This window comes from Scleropages formosus, chromosome 7 (genome assembly GCF_900964775.1).
Source record: "Scleropages formosus chromosome 7, fSclFor1.1, whole genome shotgun sequence".
Taxonomy (NCBI): domain Eukaryota; kingdom Metazoa; phylum Chordata; class Actinopteri; order Osteoglossiformes; family Osteoglossidae; genus Scleropages; species Scleropages formosus.
The window spans coordinates 5746169-5763200 of NC_041812.1; the positions used below are offsets into that span (position 1 = coordinate 5746169).

General features: G+C 43.6%; 1 protein-coding gene across 3 annotated transcripts in view; it reads right to left on the bottom strand.

Moving 5' to 3' along the window:
* Window positions 1-1278: 1278 nt before the first annotated feature.
* The window catches only part of nrbp2a (nuclear receptor binding protein 2a), a 48617-nt gene continuing 32863 nt past the window's right edge, over window positions 1279-17032 (bottom strand). Inside the window, exons 3-18 of one of the 3 annotated variants that reach the window (XM_018757733.2) lie at window positions 16720-16821; window positions 16392-16481; window positions 13770-13810; window positions 12313-12407; window positions 10998-11021; window positions 10411-10494; window positions 9755-9810; window positions 8622-8717; window positions 8199-8331; window positions 7803-7905; window positions 7662-7712; window positions 6039-6174; window positions 5686-5739; window positions 4459-4522; window positions 3980-4035; window positions 1279-3650 (exon numbers count right to left, since the gene is read on the bottom strand). In XM_018757733.2, the coding sequence (XP_018613249.1) occupies window positions 3549-3650; window positions 3980-4035; window positions 4459-4522; window positions 5686-5739; window positions 6039-6174; window positions 7662-7712; window positions 7803-7905; window positions 8199-8331; window positions 8622-8717; window positions 9755-9810; window positions 10411-10494; window positions 10998-11021; window positions 12313-12407; window positions 13770-13810; window positions 16392-16481; window positions 16720-16821 (1287 nt within the window). In that variant the 3' untranslated portion in view covers window positions 1279-3548. The other 2 variants (XM_018757734.2, XM_018757735.2) reach the window with 2 other exon arrangements.

The window sequence follows — 17032 nt, forward strand, 5'->3', positions numbered from 1 at the left end:
GAGACTTTGCTGTAGAAAGTGCTGGAGCCACGTTTGGATGAGATCTCGCGTGCACAAGCGTACGAAATCTCATCCTCCCACACTTTTTGTTCTCGCGAGAGTTTTAGCCATAACCGGAAGTTATTGTGGTGCAAAGTTTTGTTAACGCCGTTTAAGGTTTTGAAGTAATATTCTCGGTTAATGGAGTGTCTTGTAATTTATTTTGTATATATATATTTTTATTTATTTTTATTTACTTCCACCTGGCTAGGTTTGATTCTTCTGTATTAATGTTGTACGAATGTTCTTCAGTACCAGAAAACACAAGAACAGTAGTGTACAAAGCCAGGGATGCAAATACAGATTACAGTTTAGATGGAAAAGTTAAGCAATTTACAGAGTGTAATAATTTTAACTGCTTCTTTATTAGTGAAGTCTTGGATAATAGTAATGTACTGTTTGATTTCATGTGAGAACACTCTAAAGTTTGGTTTCTTAGTAGAGAATTTGCATTTATGGATATAAAATTTGGTTAACACATAACAGTAAAATTTGATTAAGTAAACTTGTGTGTGTCTGTTGTCCTTCTTGGAGCAACCAAAGAAACCAGTATTTTCCCACAATAGTAACAGTGGTTTGCGAATATGTACATTGATGGAATTTTGCACTTTTTGCCAATATTACAGTATACTACTAGCACTGCCAGAATAAGTACACAACAGTTTCAGGTTGTTTGTCACAGAATAGTTTGTATCACTGTCCTTTTTCAATTTGTAAACCTAATGACTGGCTGGGTAAATTCTATGGAACAGCTTAAATGACACCTTTTTAACCTTATCTATAAGGAAATATTTCTGTGGTAACAACCATCTTTTCCTCCAGTACAGAGGCCTTTCATTCACATAGGAAGGTATAGTGCAAATATTTGGGTCTTTTTGTGGAGCCTTATTGAACGTTATTGGAACAGCCATATGAAGCACAGACTGCAAAATTAATTACAGGCATTTTTCTGCTGCTGGTTAATTTTGGGTTTAATTTTCAAAAAAACGCCATTCAGCTATGCATTTAAAAATCAGATGTTTCACTTTGTAAAGCCACATTTCCAATAACAGCAGAAATTATCACATTTAATTTAATGTATCATGCATAAACCTGCAATATATCACAAGTACAACTAATTTTCTTTCCATACATTTCTTTTTTTTTTTTTTTTTCTATAGACATGGGTATTAGGCAGTGTTTACATAGACTTGTAACCTATAACCTCACTTGAGTCCCACTGTTGGCCATTGCTTTAGTATCCTTTTTCCATGCAATTTCTCATAGTAAAAATTCCCAACTGTATAAATGGGTCAAATACTGAGAACTGATTTGAACAGAACTGCAAATTCATAGTAAGAGACTGATTACAGTTGTGGTGGTTCTTTATTACGCACATGAATATTTCACTCCTATTACCTAACATATTAGCCCTATCATTTCAGCGCAGTATCGGAGCAGTGTGCCATTGTATTGTTCGGTACTCAAAAAACTCAATTATTTCTTTGTTACATGTAGAAGAAGATCAATGACTTGTTCAAACATTGCAAAAAAAACATTGTCAACTTTTTATTATCTTTTTCATTTTACAATATCTTACATGAGGGGGAAAAAATGGTAGAGCCAGTTCAATACGACAATAGAACCAACATTCATTCAAAGAGACTCAGTCATGGGAGGAGGGGTTAGGAAAATTACACAAATGGATTTGGTCATCCTCATGTCCCGACATTCATTTTCTTCATTAAGTAACTAGCAAAATGTACGTCTTAACGCATTCCTAGATTGGTAAGGAAAGTCAATTTTAGAAAAAAATAAAATCCTTATGTAGCTGTAGCATTACAGATGTCAAAAGGAAATAAAGGACAATGAAGCCAAGCTGGGCCCCGGGTTACAGACACAAAGCCAGCAGAGGAAGCACTGCAGGTCCTCCAGTGCTTGATGCAGCTGCAGGAGCTAAGAGGTTCTGACAGTAACATGCAGTAATAAATTAGCATTCGATTAGCAGTAGCAGGCACAGGTTCCTGTCCAAAAAATAGTGCAGACTGTGATACAGCAATATGAATGGATCAACTCATAAATATGGGATCACATATTATCAGTTTAGAAGAGAGTAATTCATGAAAAACTTTCACGTCAACAGTCATATTATGAGGTGTTTGGTTGTTCGCCGAGCTTCGCATTTGCAAACGTTTCGTTACCAGTCGAGGTGACATCATCAGGGCGTTTTTTTTACTCCCAACGACAAGCTATCTTAAGCGTTAAACGCCCGAATGAGTTGAGGATCATGCCTTGATGATGCCACCTCGACTGGCGACGAAACGTTTGCAACCTAAATGCCAAGCTCGGTGAACAACCGTACAACTCCACCATCATGATCCTCATGGTCATATTATGTAGGAGTCTCACCCGCCATTGCGATACAGGCTATGCTTTTGTTCGCTGGCCTGAGAACAAGATCATACCTCTTCTGACCACGTTACCATAACGTACCATTAGCAGGTGATACGCGCAAGATGTCACGGCATTATTTATTTGGGTACTTCTGGAGCGCCACGTCTTTGTGAATAGTTATTGGATTTTTGCTTTCTTGAATCTTTAAAAAAAAAAAAAACCTTTACCTCGACCCAGAAGTGTGTTTGTGTCACTCTGTACGATGACTGTTAAATAACTCTTTCCCAGATCTTTTCCACACAACGTAACGATAAAACATTTAATTCACATGCCTGAATTAGCAGCCGGAAGCAGGCAGAAGGTTCACAGAAGGTCATAATGTTACTGCAAACCAATTAAAACTCTGGGGATTTACAGCCCATATGCGAAGGTCATTAAAGAACCGACATGTGGACTTTGCAGAAATGGATGAACAGGGGAAGCATATACAGTAAAACACGTGAATAATCAATGGCTCGTTCATTTTTTTGTTTGGCTACTTGTAGTTAAAGAAGACATTCAAAGACTAATTAGAAATTAAGGATCTTTACCTGACTCAAAGTGTCACCAGTGGCTTGCAAGCTGCGGGTGACATCTTTTCGCATGCATTAATAAATTAACAAATTCGATGCTGGAAAATTAAGACGGTGAAGAGTGACAACTCCTCGCAATCAGTAATCAGAATCGCTGGGCACCAACACCAGCTTCTGCTTTCACTGCCTTTGCGTCGTCAAACCACAGAAATCTTTCTTCCCACAGCAAGCTTTCGTACAAGATGCCGCTCTGTTGTTTTTGAACTGGAGGAGGAGGGCTCAGCAGCCTGTGGTCTCGAACTCTGTGGCATCTGGAGTCCAATGAAGAAGGACCAGCTGGAGAAGGTCAGTCCTCCTACTGGAAGCACGAAGCTCTGAGAGAAAGTGTCTATGGCCTCTTTTAAGACATGGTTTTCTATGCCACTGGCCAAGTCCATTCTTCATCCCGACAAAGACCTCCTCTACCTTCAGCATTCCCAACCCAAAGTCTAGGGCAGGGATGTGGTCTCTACATTTCATTTAGCTCTCTCTCTACAAGATGTGTGCACGTCTCTCGCGTGCTGCTCAGTGGGCCAAAACGGTCGTGGTTCCAGGAGAGTCCGACGTCCTACCCCAGTGCTTCCCCAGAGCCTCTTCTAAGAACCCAGTCAACTTCTCACAGTCCTCCTACGAGAGAGAGTGGGCCACTGTCACTGCATCATCATCAATGTGTGTTTAACCAATGTCATACTACTTTCACATCTGATTCCTTTACAAGATACACAATAGAGCAGGTAGTGTCACAGCGGTTAGTGTTATGCGACTGAAGGACCCAGGTTTGTACCCCTGTCAGCTAAATGAACAAACAACAACAAAGATAACAACAACAAGGCTGTGGATGCAGGTGCACTTTCTGAGTGAAACATCAGTCAAGCTGAGTATCACACTGATGCCCCACAAACAGGCATGAACCGTAAGAAGTCAAATCAGATCGGAAACGTAGGACGCCCACCCACCTCGCTGATGAAGGCATAGTGAACAAGTTCATTGGCCAGGTCCTTGGGGCTGTCAGCTGAAACACACAGACACACATTTCTGCTACAGTGCAATCTGAAAACCTAAAGGACGCCAACAACACCCCCATCTTGAATATCCTGCTAAATTCGGACCAAATAATTTGCGACTTGGTTTATACTTTAGCCAGAGGAAAGGTAACACCCTAGACAACACAGCGCAGTCGTCACATAACGATGAAGTTGGGCACAGACCTGTTTTTAATGGTTTTGATTAAAACACCTCTAGTTGAGAGTGAGCATTAAAAGAGACTAACGGACTAATTTTTTTTTTCAAATAACTTTTATCACCGACTCCAGCAAAGGCAGTAAGTCACAGGCTAGGATGAGAGCGTACATGGAAATGCTAGGTAAGCTGTAAAATTGTACATGGCCCACAGGTGGGGCTGTCAGTGTGGATGTAAGGAAGGCACCAGACTCACTGGGCAGGACATCACAGCTGAGCTGTCGGTGAAGCTTGTCATCCATCTTCAGGAAGAGTGAGAGCTGCTGGGACAGAGGGACAAAAGGGAGGACAGAAGGGCTTCAGCGCAGCCGGCTGCAGCAGCCAAGTCCATGAAACACAAAGTGTATCAACACCTGCACAGCAAAACCCATAACGATTACTGTTATTATATCTCAATACAGTTGATATTTATGTAAGGCTGTACTGTGTGTGTGAATGTGTGCGTTTGTGGCAACACTGCGATGGACTGGTGTCCCATCCAGGGTGTACTCCCCTGGCCTTGAGCCTAGTGATTCCAGGATAGGCTCTGGACCACCACGACCCTGACCAGGATAAGCGATTAATGAAAGTGAGTGTTTCATTGAGGTCACAAAACCATGGTACATGGGTGACAGCGGCTGGTCTGGTTACAAAAGGGTGTCACTATGGAATTAGCTCCAGTTCCTCCGATGTTTGTGCACAGTTGATATTTATGTAAGGCTGTACTGTGTGTGTGTGAATGTGTGCGTTTGAGGCAACCTCCTAACTGCCGTCAGGCCCTGTGTTTTGTTCCCGTCTTGTCCCTTTCGCTCTCACACCTCTGGGGTGTCCGTTCCTTACCAAAGTTATAGCCCTGGCATGGGCATCAAACAACCATGGGAATCATAGTCAGAACAAACACATACACACACACACTTTCTGAAACCGCTTGTCCCATGCGGGGTCGTGGGGAGCCGGAGCCTAACCCGGCAACGCAGGGCGCAAGGCTGGAGGGGGAGGGAACACACCCAGGACGGGACACCAGTCCACTGCAAGGCACCCCAAGCAGGACTCGAACCCCAGACCCACCAGAGAGCAGGCACAGGCCAAACCCACTGCGCCCCCTATAGTCAGAACACTGCCTTAATATCTTTTTTAGCATTTTCATTAATACTGCTTTGAGACACTGGGTTATATAATAGTATTACTAACTAGTACAGCAATACTAACTTCCATTGTGTGGGTATTTCATTTTTATACCATTATTTATTGTTCAACAGTACTGTAAACTCAATTTAATGGCAATGTAAACTGACTAGGTTAAGATCCTCAGGACACAAATAACTATGAAGAAGGATCCAACGGTATATTGAAGAACCTTATATGAATCCCCTTTAAAAGACGTTATCCCTGTTGTGAGTGGACTCTTTTCTCCGAGGTGAGACAACAACCAGGACAGACTCACATGGGATCTGGTTCCTTCTTCGTTGGACTCCAGATTACAGTGCATCTGGACAACCTGCGGAACAACAGCAGGTAGCCACATCAGAGGGACAAGCAGGACAACAAATTGCAGTAATTACCCAAAAAATGGTTAAACAGGAGAGAGGGAAAGTCAGGAAAAGTCAAGATACGGGAAGACTTCAGCTCTATCAGTGGAATTAGTCTCTTTATATACAATATTAAAAGATAAAGTTATGTGTATTTTCCTCCAAGCAAATCTGGGTTCCTCTGCTTTAACATTAAGACTAAGATTTCCCCCCCCGCATCACAGATTCAGTAGGTACTTTGCACTTGCCACCTTCAAGTCATCCTTACTTTCCTGGTCTCCATCTCCTGGGGCTCAGGTGTGGGGGTCTTCACTGTTTCCATATGCTCCTGGGACAGTGACAGGGCCCGAGGAACGGGATGGGGTCGGTGGGACGCAAAATTCATCAGGGGGTAGATCCCGTTCCTACGCGCACCGGGGAAAGATCCAATACAGCACTCAGCACGGGAACTATTTGTCCCTGTGGACTTACAGCCCTCCTCCACAGAGGTGTCTCTAATGGGCCACTCTTGTTCTCTGTTCAAAATCACATCCCAGTGCTTCCTTACACTGTTTTGGAAACATCCGTAGACAGGGGAAGTGAAAGCTTATCCTTTTACACACATCAGTCAAAGATTTGGGTGAAGGAAAACATTCAAATGTATATCTAGGGACCTAGGGACTAGTGGGGCTTGAGGGACAACCTAAGGACTAGAGGGACAGCTGGTAGCATAGTGGTTAGAACTACTGATTTTGGATCCACAGGTTCGATCCCCACCTCTGGTTGTAGTAGCATTGAGCAAGTTACTTACCTTCAGTTGGTGCAGTAAAATTACCCAGCTGTATAAATGGGTAAATAATTGTAAGCTTGTAATAACTGTAACCCTTAACATTCTAAGTTGCTTTGGAGAAAAGCGTCAACTGAGCGAATAAACGTAGTAACTGCGTAGAATGCATTGACACCGTCGGTGCTCTGTGAACTGGGATGTCATGTTAACACTCACCTACAATGTAATTATTACTTGTAAACTTTTTAAATTTTTTTAATTAATTTAATTTAATTTAATTTAATTAATTTAATTAATTTTAATTTAATTTAATTTAATTTTTTAATATTTTTTAATATTTTTTGTCCCTTGCTCGCGTGCTCTATCTTCTCATCTGTGTCTTGTCACTGTCATTCTGTCTGTGCTGTGGTAGTTCCTGTCACCAAGACAAATTCCTTGTATGTGCGAACATACTTGGCAATAAAGCTCGTTCTGATTCTGATTCTGATTCTGATTCTGATAAACTGACTTAAAAGTCTTTCTTTTAACTAGAATGCCCAGGAGGGGTGGGCAGCCACTGGCACTTGGACCCCCAGAGGATTTTTTTCTCCCTTGACTTTCAGTTGGGAATTTTTTGTTCCTTTCCTCTGTGACGAGTTGGCATATAGCTTTAATAACTGCATGGATAACGTATTATTCTAGTATATAGACACACACGTTGGCTGAAGCCGCTCGTCCCAAGCGGGGTCACGGCAAGCCGGAGCCTAGCCCGGCAACACAGGGCACAGGGGTGGAGGAGACACACCCAGGGCGGGACGCCAGTCCATCACAAGGCACCCAAACCGGAACTTGAACCCCAGACCCACCAGAGAGCAGGATCTGGCCAAACCCGCTGCGCCACCGCACCCCAACTTTCTAGTATATAGTCAACTGTTATATTTGTGTATTTGTCTTATCCCTTTGTTCGGTGTTCCGTGTCACTGTGCGAGAAGAGCGTTCAATGAAAATATATTGAATTGTCACATCTCATTCTTGTAAAAATACACGCACATATGTGACCATGACCATGACTACTGCTGGCACACACAAATACACTGCAGTCAATGCCAGTTTGTAAATCACATCTTCAGCAGGTGTGGCACTCACTTGACATCCTCCAGGAACTTGTCCAGCTCTAGAGGAGAGACATGGGAGTATCTGTAGGCACAATGTAAGCGGGGTGGAATGAGTAACCTCATCACCAATAGAACACCCAGTCGTGAATGACAACATCAAAGTTCCACACACTTCAGCTGCACCCCGGGCCGGTCAGCATGTTTAATCTCGGCCATGATGCCATTGGGATCAAACGACTTGGTCTTCTCCTCCACGCAGTTCTCAGGGAAAAGATCTGCAATGAATGGCAAGAGAGGAGGATTCAGTGATGTCACGATACACCCATCTGACACATCCCACTATCAATTACTGCTCTACAAACAAACTTTGCTGCAGAGACTGAGCCAAAAAAGCATTTGGCTGAACACCCAGCAGCTGCTGGAGTCACTAATAGTGTCAACTAGATGGAAAGTGACATGATGCACACGGCATCAGGGTGGCGGTTACGTGCCAACACAGTGGAACTGGTAAAGATACTGTATGGTGGTAAATCTCGTGAAATCAAACGAACCCCCAGAAGACACTCACACTGGTTATTGATGAAGCAGTGGGCAGCGAGCAGTTTGAGGGAATGCACCTCAAACAAAACACGGTGGAAAAGTAAGTCATGGGCTGTAGGCCTCTTCTTTGCTTCAAGACGAACGCAGGACTGCGTGAACTCCTGCACCAACGCATGGGGAATGAGGAAAGGAGGAAGGTGGTGACACGGATGACCGCTTGACAGGGATGACCATTACTCTCTGGCAGTGGGCTATACAACGGGCTTCCAAGGACGACAGAAAGACGTTTTCGTGTTTACGAAGTACACGGGTCTCTCAGCTGCTTCCTAACATGACCAATAATAATAGAGCAATAGTGAGAAAGTTATTAAATCCAACTCTCACGTTACCAGTTCGGTCTGGTTTTCTGATGTCATTTCCAGAGGAGACAGAAACAACACATTTTGCTCACCCTCATGAGCGGATCTTCCAGGGAGTCTCCTGCATGCGCTATAGCCTCTTTGGATACCATTGCGTCACCATTAGCTTGGATTTCCAAGACAGCCATCTACAGAATGGAAAGGAAAACACAGTAAACCATTATTAGTAAATAAAAGGGGAGCAGGAAGCTGCCGCTTTGCATTCGAAGGTCCCAGGTTCGAATACCACCTCCTGCTGCAGTACCCTTGAGCAAGGTACTTACCGTGAATTGCTCCAGTAAAAATTACCATCTGGTGGTTGGGTAGATCACTGTAAGTAACTTAACACTTCAAGTCACTTTGGACAAAAGTATCAGCTAAATAAATAAATGTAAATGTAATGCAGCAGGCGGGGGGTGCGGTGGCGCAGCGGATTTGGCTGGGTCCTGCTGTCCGGTGGGTTAGGGGTTCAAGTCCTGCTTGGGGTCCCTTGTAATGGACTGGTGTCCTGTCCTGGGTGTGTCCCCTCCCCCCTCCAGCCTTGCACCCTGTGTTGCCAGGTTAGGCTTCAGCTTGCCACAACCCCACTTGGGACAAGTGGTTTCAGACAACGTGTGTGTGTGTGTGTGTGTGTGTAAGTAATGCAGCAGTTGATCAGCCACAAGCATTTGTCAGTGGGAAATTTTCTTTTTTTTTTTTTTTTTTTTTTCTTTTTTATAAAGTGTTTGGTCATTATAGCTACATTTTTGTTCAGTCATATCAGTTGTTTTGGTTTTCAGCATTTTTAATGCAATACGTTTAAATGGTGTTAAAGGTTTTATGAACATTCCTTGTACCAGAGAGAGTGTGTGTGTGTGTGTGTGTAAACTTGCCAGTCTATCTCGACGTGTGCCACAAAGTCTGTGGTAGCCAAAATGCTCCAACATTTTGTTTCACCTGGTGTTCCCTGGGATTACTAGTAACACAGTTGCCCTTCGCTGCTCAGCCTTACAGGCCACGATAACCACTGCAATCGCTGAGGATACGCATTCACATCTGCTTTGTTCACCTATTAATCTATAACTCTGGATTCGTGAGCGATTGCAGTGGGCAAGATGAAAAAGTGGTGAGTTAATCCAGTGCCGGAACGTGCGAGACCAAACATCATTTCTGGATCAAAATGATGTCAAAAGTAGCTTCTGCTCACCTCGAGGGCACAGATTCCAAAGGAGAAAATATCGATGGCGTAGTCATCTTCAGCCACTGAAAAGAATAAAGCAAGCATTATAGGATAGGGCAACAGTTAACTTAATAAGTGATGAAGACACATATGACAAAAGAAATAAGGGTGTAACATGACAGTTGGGAACATCTATCCATACATGCAAATTCAACAGCAACTGGTCCTCAGCAGGGCTGCCGTGATGTGGAGCCTATCTTGGAAGTATTGTGCACTAGGCTGGGGGGGTTATCTTGGATTGGAAACAAGGGTAGCCACACACACACATTCTAAGGACAGTTTCCAGTCGCCAATTCACGTGAACTGCATGTCTTTGGACTGCAGGAGGAAACAGGAGCACCCAGACAAAAGCCATGCAGACACGGGGAGAATGTGGAAACTCCACAGATTGAGCAAGGATCTAACCAACATTCTCTCGCACCAGCCAGGAGATGTAAGGTGGTAGCGTTACTCGCTGCGCCACCATGGGGTTAGGAACGGCACAGTCAGAAACAGTCAGTAGTCTGATTCGTTGTACTGCAGAAATCAAGTTTATTACCAGAGAGAACAAATGCCAGGTGAAATGCTGGTTCAGAATCAGAGACCCCAATAACACCGGGCAGATGGGGCCAAGTTTCACTTACAGCCGTATTCCGGCGCGAAGAAGTGGATGTTCCGCAGGTCGTCTCGGTGATGCCGTACCTTTCCATGCACGGCATCTGGGAAGACTGGACGGGGACAGAAGAAGCCGTCGGCAAAACAAACCCAACTGCCTTCACATGCCACAGCCACACTCAGACTGGGATGGAAACACACTGCGATTGCCCTACGCTCTTTTCTTTACAAAAATGCACTCAGAGTTGGGTGCTCAACAAGTAACTTAGTTTTTAACATGAATGTTAGTATAGGGTAAAAATGGGAAGTATTCACCAGGGACAAGCAGATAAAAAAAAAAGACAGCAAGACAACAGCAAGACGGACAGACAATGACACAGAGGTTCAGAGGTTAAAAGCAGACTGAAAACCCAGCACATTTCACAATATGGGAAAAGCCGTGTCTGAAAACACTCCCTTAAATTTTGAGGTTTGCTGTAGGCCTCCAAAGTGGCCAATGGCTGGATTTTACTTTGCGAAAAAGCCATTGTTTGCATGCAGATCATACACTACTTTTTTGAATGTGGATAAACAACGCATTCTGAGCTAGATGACAAGCGCCGGGATGGACTCTTACCACTGACGAAGAGCCTGTGCCAAACTGCCGCCGGGGAGGACAGGAGAAGACGAGAAAGAACAAGGTGTCTGTTATTCAGAAGCAGCACAATGTACCACTTACAGTACAAAGAGACGTTCCACTTGACAGGCAAAACCGTTTTTCAGCGTTAGAAGGCAGTCTGGGGTGATGGATACTGCCAAGAAATAATTTGCTCATGTGCCACAAAAACAGCTCTCAACGGTTGAAACCAGGGGTTTGTAAGACATTTCAGTGGCCTGGACTCCTAAATTTCAATTCTGTGCTGTGACACACCACGTCTCATTGTCATTAAAACCACCGTTCTTTCTGCAAGAGCCAAATTAAATAGTCATGCAATGAGGCAAACCCACTGGAGTTACAAGAATTCATCTTCAGGAGGCAGATCATTTAATACCCCTAACGTGGGACGTCTCCACATTTACAAGGACCGAATTTGGATTTCATGACGTGGCATTTCGGCATGAATGGGCATCAGTTGTGGGGCTCAGGATCACATAACACTTATAGCACCAAAAGTGTATGTATACATATATATATATATATATATACACACACACACACACACACACACACACACACACACAGAGTCTGAAACCACTTGTCATATGCAGGGAGCCGGAGCCTAACCCGGCAACGCAGGGCATAAGGCCGGAGGGGAAGGGGACACACCCAGGACGGGACACCAGTCCATCACAAGGCACCCCAAGCAGGATGTGAACCCCAGACCCACCAGGAAGCAGGACCCAGTCAAACCCACTGTGCCACTGCACCCCCAACCAAAAGTAGTGGTAATTAAATTTACATTTATTTATCTAGCAGACTTCTCTCCAAAGCGACTTCCAACAAACTCTATGTAGTGTTATCAGCCCACACACCTTATTCACCGTGGTGACTTACACTGCTAGATACACTACTTACACTGGGTCACTCATCCATACATCAGAGAAACACACTCTCTCTGTCACTCACACACTATGGGGGAACCTGAACAGCATGTCTTTGGACTGTGGGAGGAAACCAGAGCACCTGGAGGAAACCCACACGGACAGGGTGAGAACATGGAAACTCCACACAGACTGAGCGGGGATCAAACCTATGTACTCTCGTACCGTCCACACGCTGTGAGACAGCAGCGCTACTTGCTATACCACCCATATGTCTTTTGTTATGTCTTTGAGTTATGAGAATTCACTTTACAAAGGTTTTTCAGCAATGCACTGCCTTCATTAGAAAGACTGTATAGGGTGTGTAAAAAAAAGGGCGATGATAACGCAGCATCCTGTCAGGGACACACCTGAGCCAATCTTGATGAGACCGTTGTGTTGGATGAAGATGTTGTCACAGGTCAAGTTGCCGTGGATGATGGGAGGGTCACAGGAGTGTAGGTAACTGGCCGGGACAATCGGGGATGAGAATGAAGAGTCGGGGAGAGAGATGTTACACAGGGCCCAGTAAGAAAAAGTCATAAGACACCTCATGTTTCCACACAGACTGAGAGGTGAAAAACATATTAAAAGGCACCAAAAAGGTCACTTTAAGATTACAGAAGCATAATCAACTGTTGTAGTCCTGTCTTAAGATTTAAACCAGCAAAATGTAAATGTAAAAGTAACAGCTACAGCGCTGCTCCAAAGTAAGTGAACCCTACAATGTAGAAAACGTTCAAATAAACTAATAAAATCTAAATGTTAAATCTTAAAATATGAATAAATGATTATGATTTACACACCTAATTCTTACCTACTTGATCTAATCAATGCAACTTGGGCTTCACTCATTTTTGCACCTGCACTACTTGCGTCATTCTATTACACACACGATTTCATCTAAGGCAACATATGGAATTGATCATTACATACCTATTATGTCACATGAGAAACACTAATTCTCATTAAAAACTCACTTCGTGGTAAAACCAAGGGACACAAGGGGTTCACATACTTTCAAGCACCACTGTATGCACTCAATCACTTAAGGCAACAATAAATAATCTTATGGTCTCCATCAAGTTAAATGAACACGTCTCCGTGTTTTATCAGTAAATATAGTCCACAAATATAACAAAATCACTAAAATATGGTCAGTACCTGTGATCAGAATTAAATGTTACTACGACAAGATACGCACAGCAGATGACTGTCGCTCAGGTGAAGAAGATGCTCACTCACTGCCACAAAAGTTGAATGGCTAATATAATCTCCGTTTTCAACGTTACCCATGTAAAAGACCCTACAGGTGGTCCCCGACTTAACGATGGGGTTACGTTCCTAGAAACCCATCCTAAGTCAAAAATGCATTAAATACACACCTCTTGTAACAGACCTGGAGATGCGGATCGCTGCCACTGCCCAGCATCGGGGAGAGACTATAGCTCCACATATCGCTTACCCGGGAAAAAACCAAAATTCAAAGTATAGTTTCTACTGAATGCCTATCGCCAGCTCATCATCGCAAAGTGGAAAAATCGTATGTCAATCCATCATAACCTGGGGTCCACTTGTATATTATAAGGCACAAACTGAAAAGCTGCTGTAACATCACAAAAATGCTACGTTGGCTCCTTCCAGGCAGCTACTTCTGTTCTTCTGCAGTTAATTGAGTGGATTCATTAATTACACTGTTTCAGCGATCACTGCCCTCCCACCCAAAATCTCGAGAGGCAACGAAAAAGAACAGCAGCTCAATGCATCATGGAGATGTAGGCACGGGCGTAAATAGCAGGGTGTGGGTCTACAGATGGCTGTGACTTACTTGAGGGCAGAGAGGATCTGTGTGCACCACCGCTTCCACGCCTGCGACACGAGACACAAGAGACATGGGGGTGTCACTCACACATCCTAGAATCTGAACGAAGGAGAAATGCCGAACGCTCTCAAAACAGCCGACAAAATGTTTATTCATCTTGCTGACGCTTTTCTCCAAAAGGACCTGCAACGTTAAGGTATTTGCATTTAAACAGCTGGGTAATTTTTACTGGAGCAATTTAGGGTAAGTACCTTGCTCATAAGTAGGAATCAAACCTGTGACCTTCAGATCTAAAGGCAGCAGCTCTAACCACCCCGCTAGCAGCTGTCTGAAAGCAACTGCCGTCCTCCTTCTACAGAAGGCAGGACACCTATGGCATCATTAATAAGGAGGACATTGTAGCGAGGTATTAAAGGAGTGTTAAAGGGACCTGATGCCAAAGACCAGCATTCCACAGGCTGACATGTACCTGTCTTCCCAGAGAAATAGTCATAGGACTTCATCCTGATACTTTCTAGGAGGCCACTACAGGCTAACTGGGAGCAGAGTGGTGCGAGCTTCTGTCTTTAGACCCAAAGGTTAAAGGTTCAGTTCACATCCTGCCATAGTACCCTTGAGCAAGGTACTTACCCAAAATTGCTCTAGTAAAATTACCTCCCTGTATAAATGGTTAAATAGTTGTAAGTAGCTCAACAGTTCTGGTTGCTTTGGAGAGGAGCATCAGCTAAATGACTAAGTGTAAGTCACCTGAGGGGGAGGTGCTTCACATATTCGAGTAAGTACAGATACCCCTCGACTTGCGCAAGTAGCTCATTCTTCTACCCCTTACGAAAGTGAAAAGTTACGTATGTCAAATTCCCCCTCTCGTTCAACATGGCCTAATAACTTCACTATTTTCAGTTTCATCTCCAAATCGATTGCTGTAAGAGACGGTTCTCGTTTTCCTTCAGGCGCACGTTTACCAGCAGGCATTTTGAATAATGAAATAGGTAAAAAAAAAGAAAAAAAAAAAGAAAAAATATGGGAAAAAAAAACACTACACTAACGAGTGGAGATGTGTTCACGGCTCAAAACACACGAGAACTGGGAAGATGCAGCTTCCTGCCTTGTCTGGCTACGCCGACTTGTGGTTAACGTATTTCAGATGTTTTGTGTAAAATAAAAGCACTATCTGTAAATAATGTGCATGCCGGGAATTTTTTTAACGGAAATCCGGATTTACATCAAGTCAAATTTTCAAGTAGAGGGGTGTCTGTACTGCCATTATTTTTTGGCCCCCCTAATACCGACAATTTGTATTGCAATTGTATATTCCGATTTGTCTTAAATGTCGAAATGCAATATTCAGCTGAGTTGTTGTTGTAATATGAACATTACCAGATGTTTCCCACTATGCCACGTATCTAGGAAGGTGCTTGGCTTCAACTTATGTCCCTTTTCCAGCCTGACTCTGAAACCTGAACTAATGACTAACCACACCGCTAATGATCAGGTCAACCTGACCTCAGGCAGATAAGTTTGGGCAAAGCTAAACTTGTGGTCAAAAAGAGGAAACACTTTTCTGGTAATCATCTGAGGAAGTTGAACATTTTCGTTCTAGAGTTTTGTGCCGTTACAGAGGTCACACATCGGCTCTGGTACTTCACCATGACCCTCTTAAAGTAATAAATCATCTCCAATGCTCTTTCACAATAGAAAGTTAATGTTTTTCACAGAATGCCAAAAACAGAAAGTCTGATACAATTATTCTAGAATATTCTTCTGCAGGAAGAAAATGTCATTATATTCAGTCCAGCTGAGTTCTCTACATCTCTCATGTCGCCGTTGTTGCTTACACAGGCTTGTAAAACAACAGCCAATGCTATAAATTATACACTGATGCATTTATGAACACATAAATCCAAGAGGACATTAGTTATCGAACCGTGCATTTCGTTTTCCAATTAAACTTGAGTGATCAAGGAGACGTCCGATGTTACGGAGCCTCTGTGTCTCTACTGTGTCATTTACTAAAGTCAAATGTCAGCGTGTTCGGAAAGGACGAGCGCAAAGATTTCCGTTAGATATTCTGCCGGAGGGAAGAGGGAGTCACATGGCTATGCAGGGAAATTCTGCACATTTAAAACATGCTCCCCCATGACGTCAGCTATTGCCAGGTTTTGCAGTACCGCATTCGCCGGTGGGTGCTGCTGTGTTCAAACACTGAGATTTCTGGGCCTTCCTGTACCCCTGTACTTGGTAATGAAAGATCATTCTGGAGCAATGATGGGAGAGCACACTTCAAGCTTACCGAAAGACGTTTTATTTTTTGGGGTGGACGTGCCCTCCTACTAAATAAACACAAAATAAATACTACTAAATATTCACAAATTGCTAAAAACTACATTACCAAAATATGTTTCAAAAAGCTACATACAGCAGGGGGTTTCAAGCACCCAAGCCCTTTATTTCTTCTATGACTACATGTATTTTTCTGGTTAAAAAAATAATACAATGTACTCAGAGTGTGGCAAAAGGTTACTGTAATGCAGCACACTTGAGCACGTGGTTCCTTATGTTTATTTAATTTAAAAAAAAAAAAAAAAACAAAAAAAAAACCAGAAGGTCTGGGAATTTGCAAATTTGCACCTTCACATTCATGGTTTTGTGGTTTTTCTTGGTCTTCTTCAGGAACTGCTTCAGACTGCCAGACGACATGTATTCTGTGATGAAGATCACCTGCAGGAAGGGTATTTCACGTGATTGGAGAAACAGCGAGGGCACGCGGACACAAAGACGGCCAGAGGACTCCGCGAGAACCCAGGTTTTGAACAGAAATGCAAGTTTACGTGCACGAGTCAGTGCCGGCGTGTGTGAAGGGAGGCGAGCGAGCATCCGTGCGCATGCGTCCAAGCGTGTGCGTGTGAACGTGTTGGGCGCGTATGCGTGATCGGAGGCGTTCGGCTCTTCCACGCACCCGCGCTCGAGATTCCTTGGTGTCCAGCCAGTACTTGTGGAACTTGACGATGTTTGGGTGGTCCACTTGCATCAGGTTATCAAACATCTCCTTGATTCTGTCCTGAGGGAGAGGCAGCGAGAAGGAACGGAGCGCTTCATGGCAGGCACTGCTATTCATACTCCGTAACAATGAAGTATGTTCCTTGCAAGGGGAAAATCTGATATTTGAAGCCTTCATTAAAGCTCATAACTGTGCTTTTCATCACTTTGAGCAGTACTGGAGGAGCACGAACCAAACGGCATAAAAATGCACGAAGGCAGTAAATGTGCAG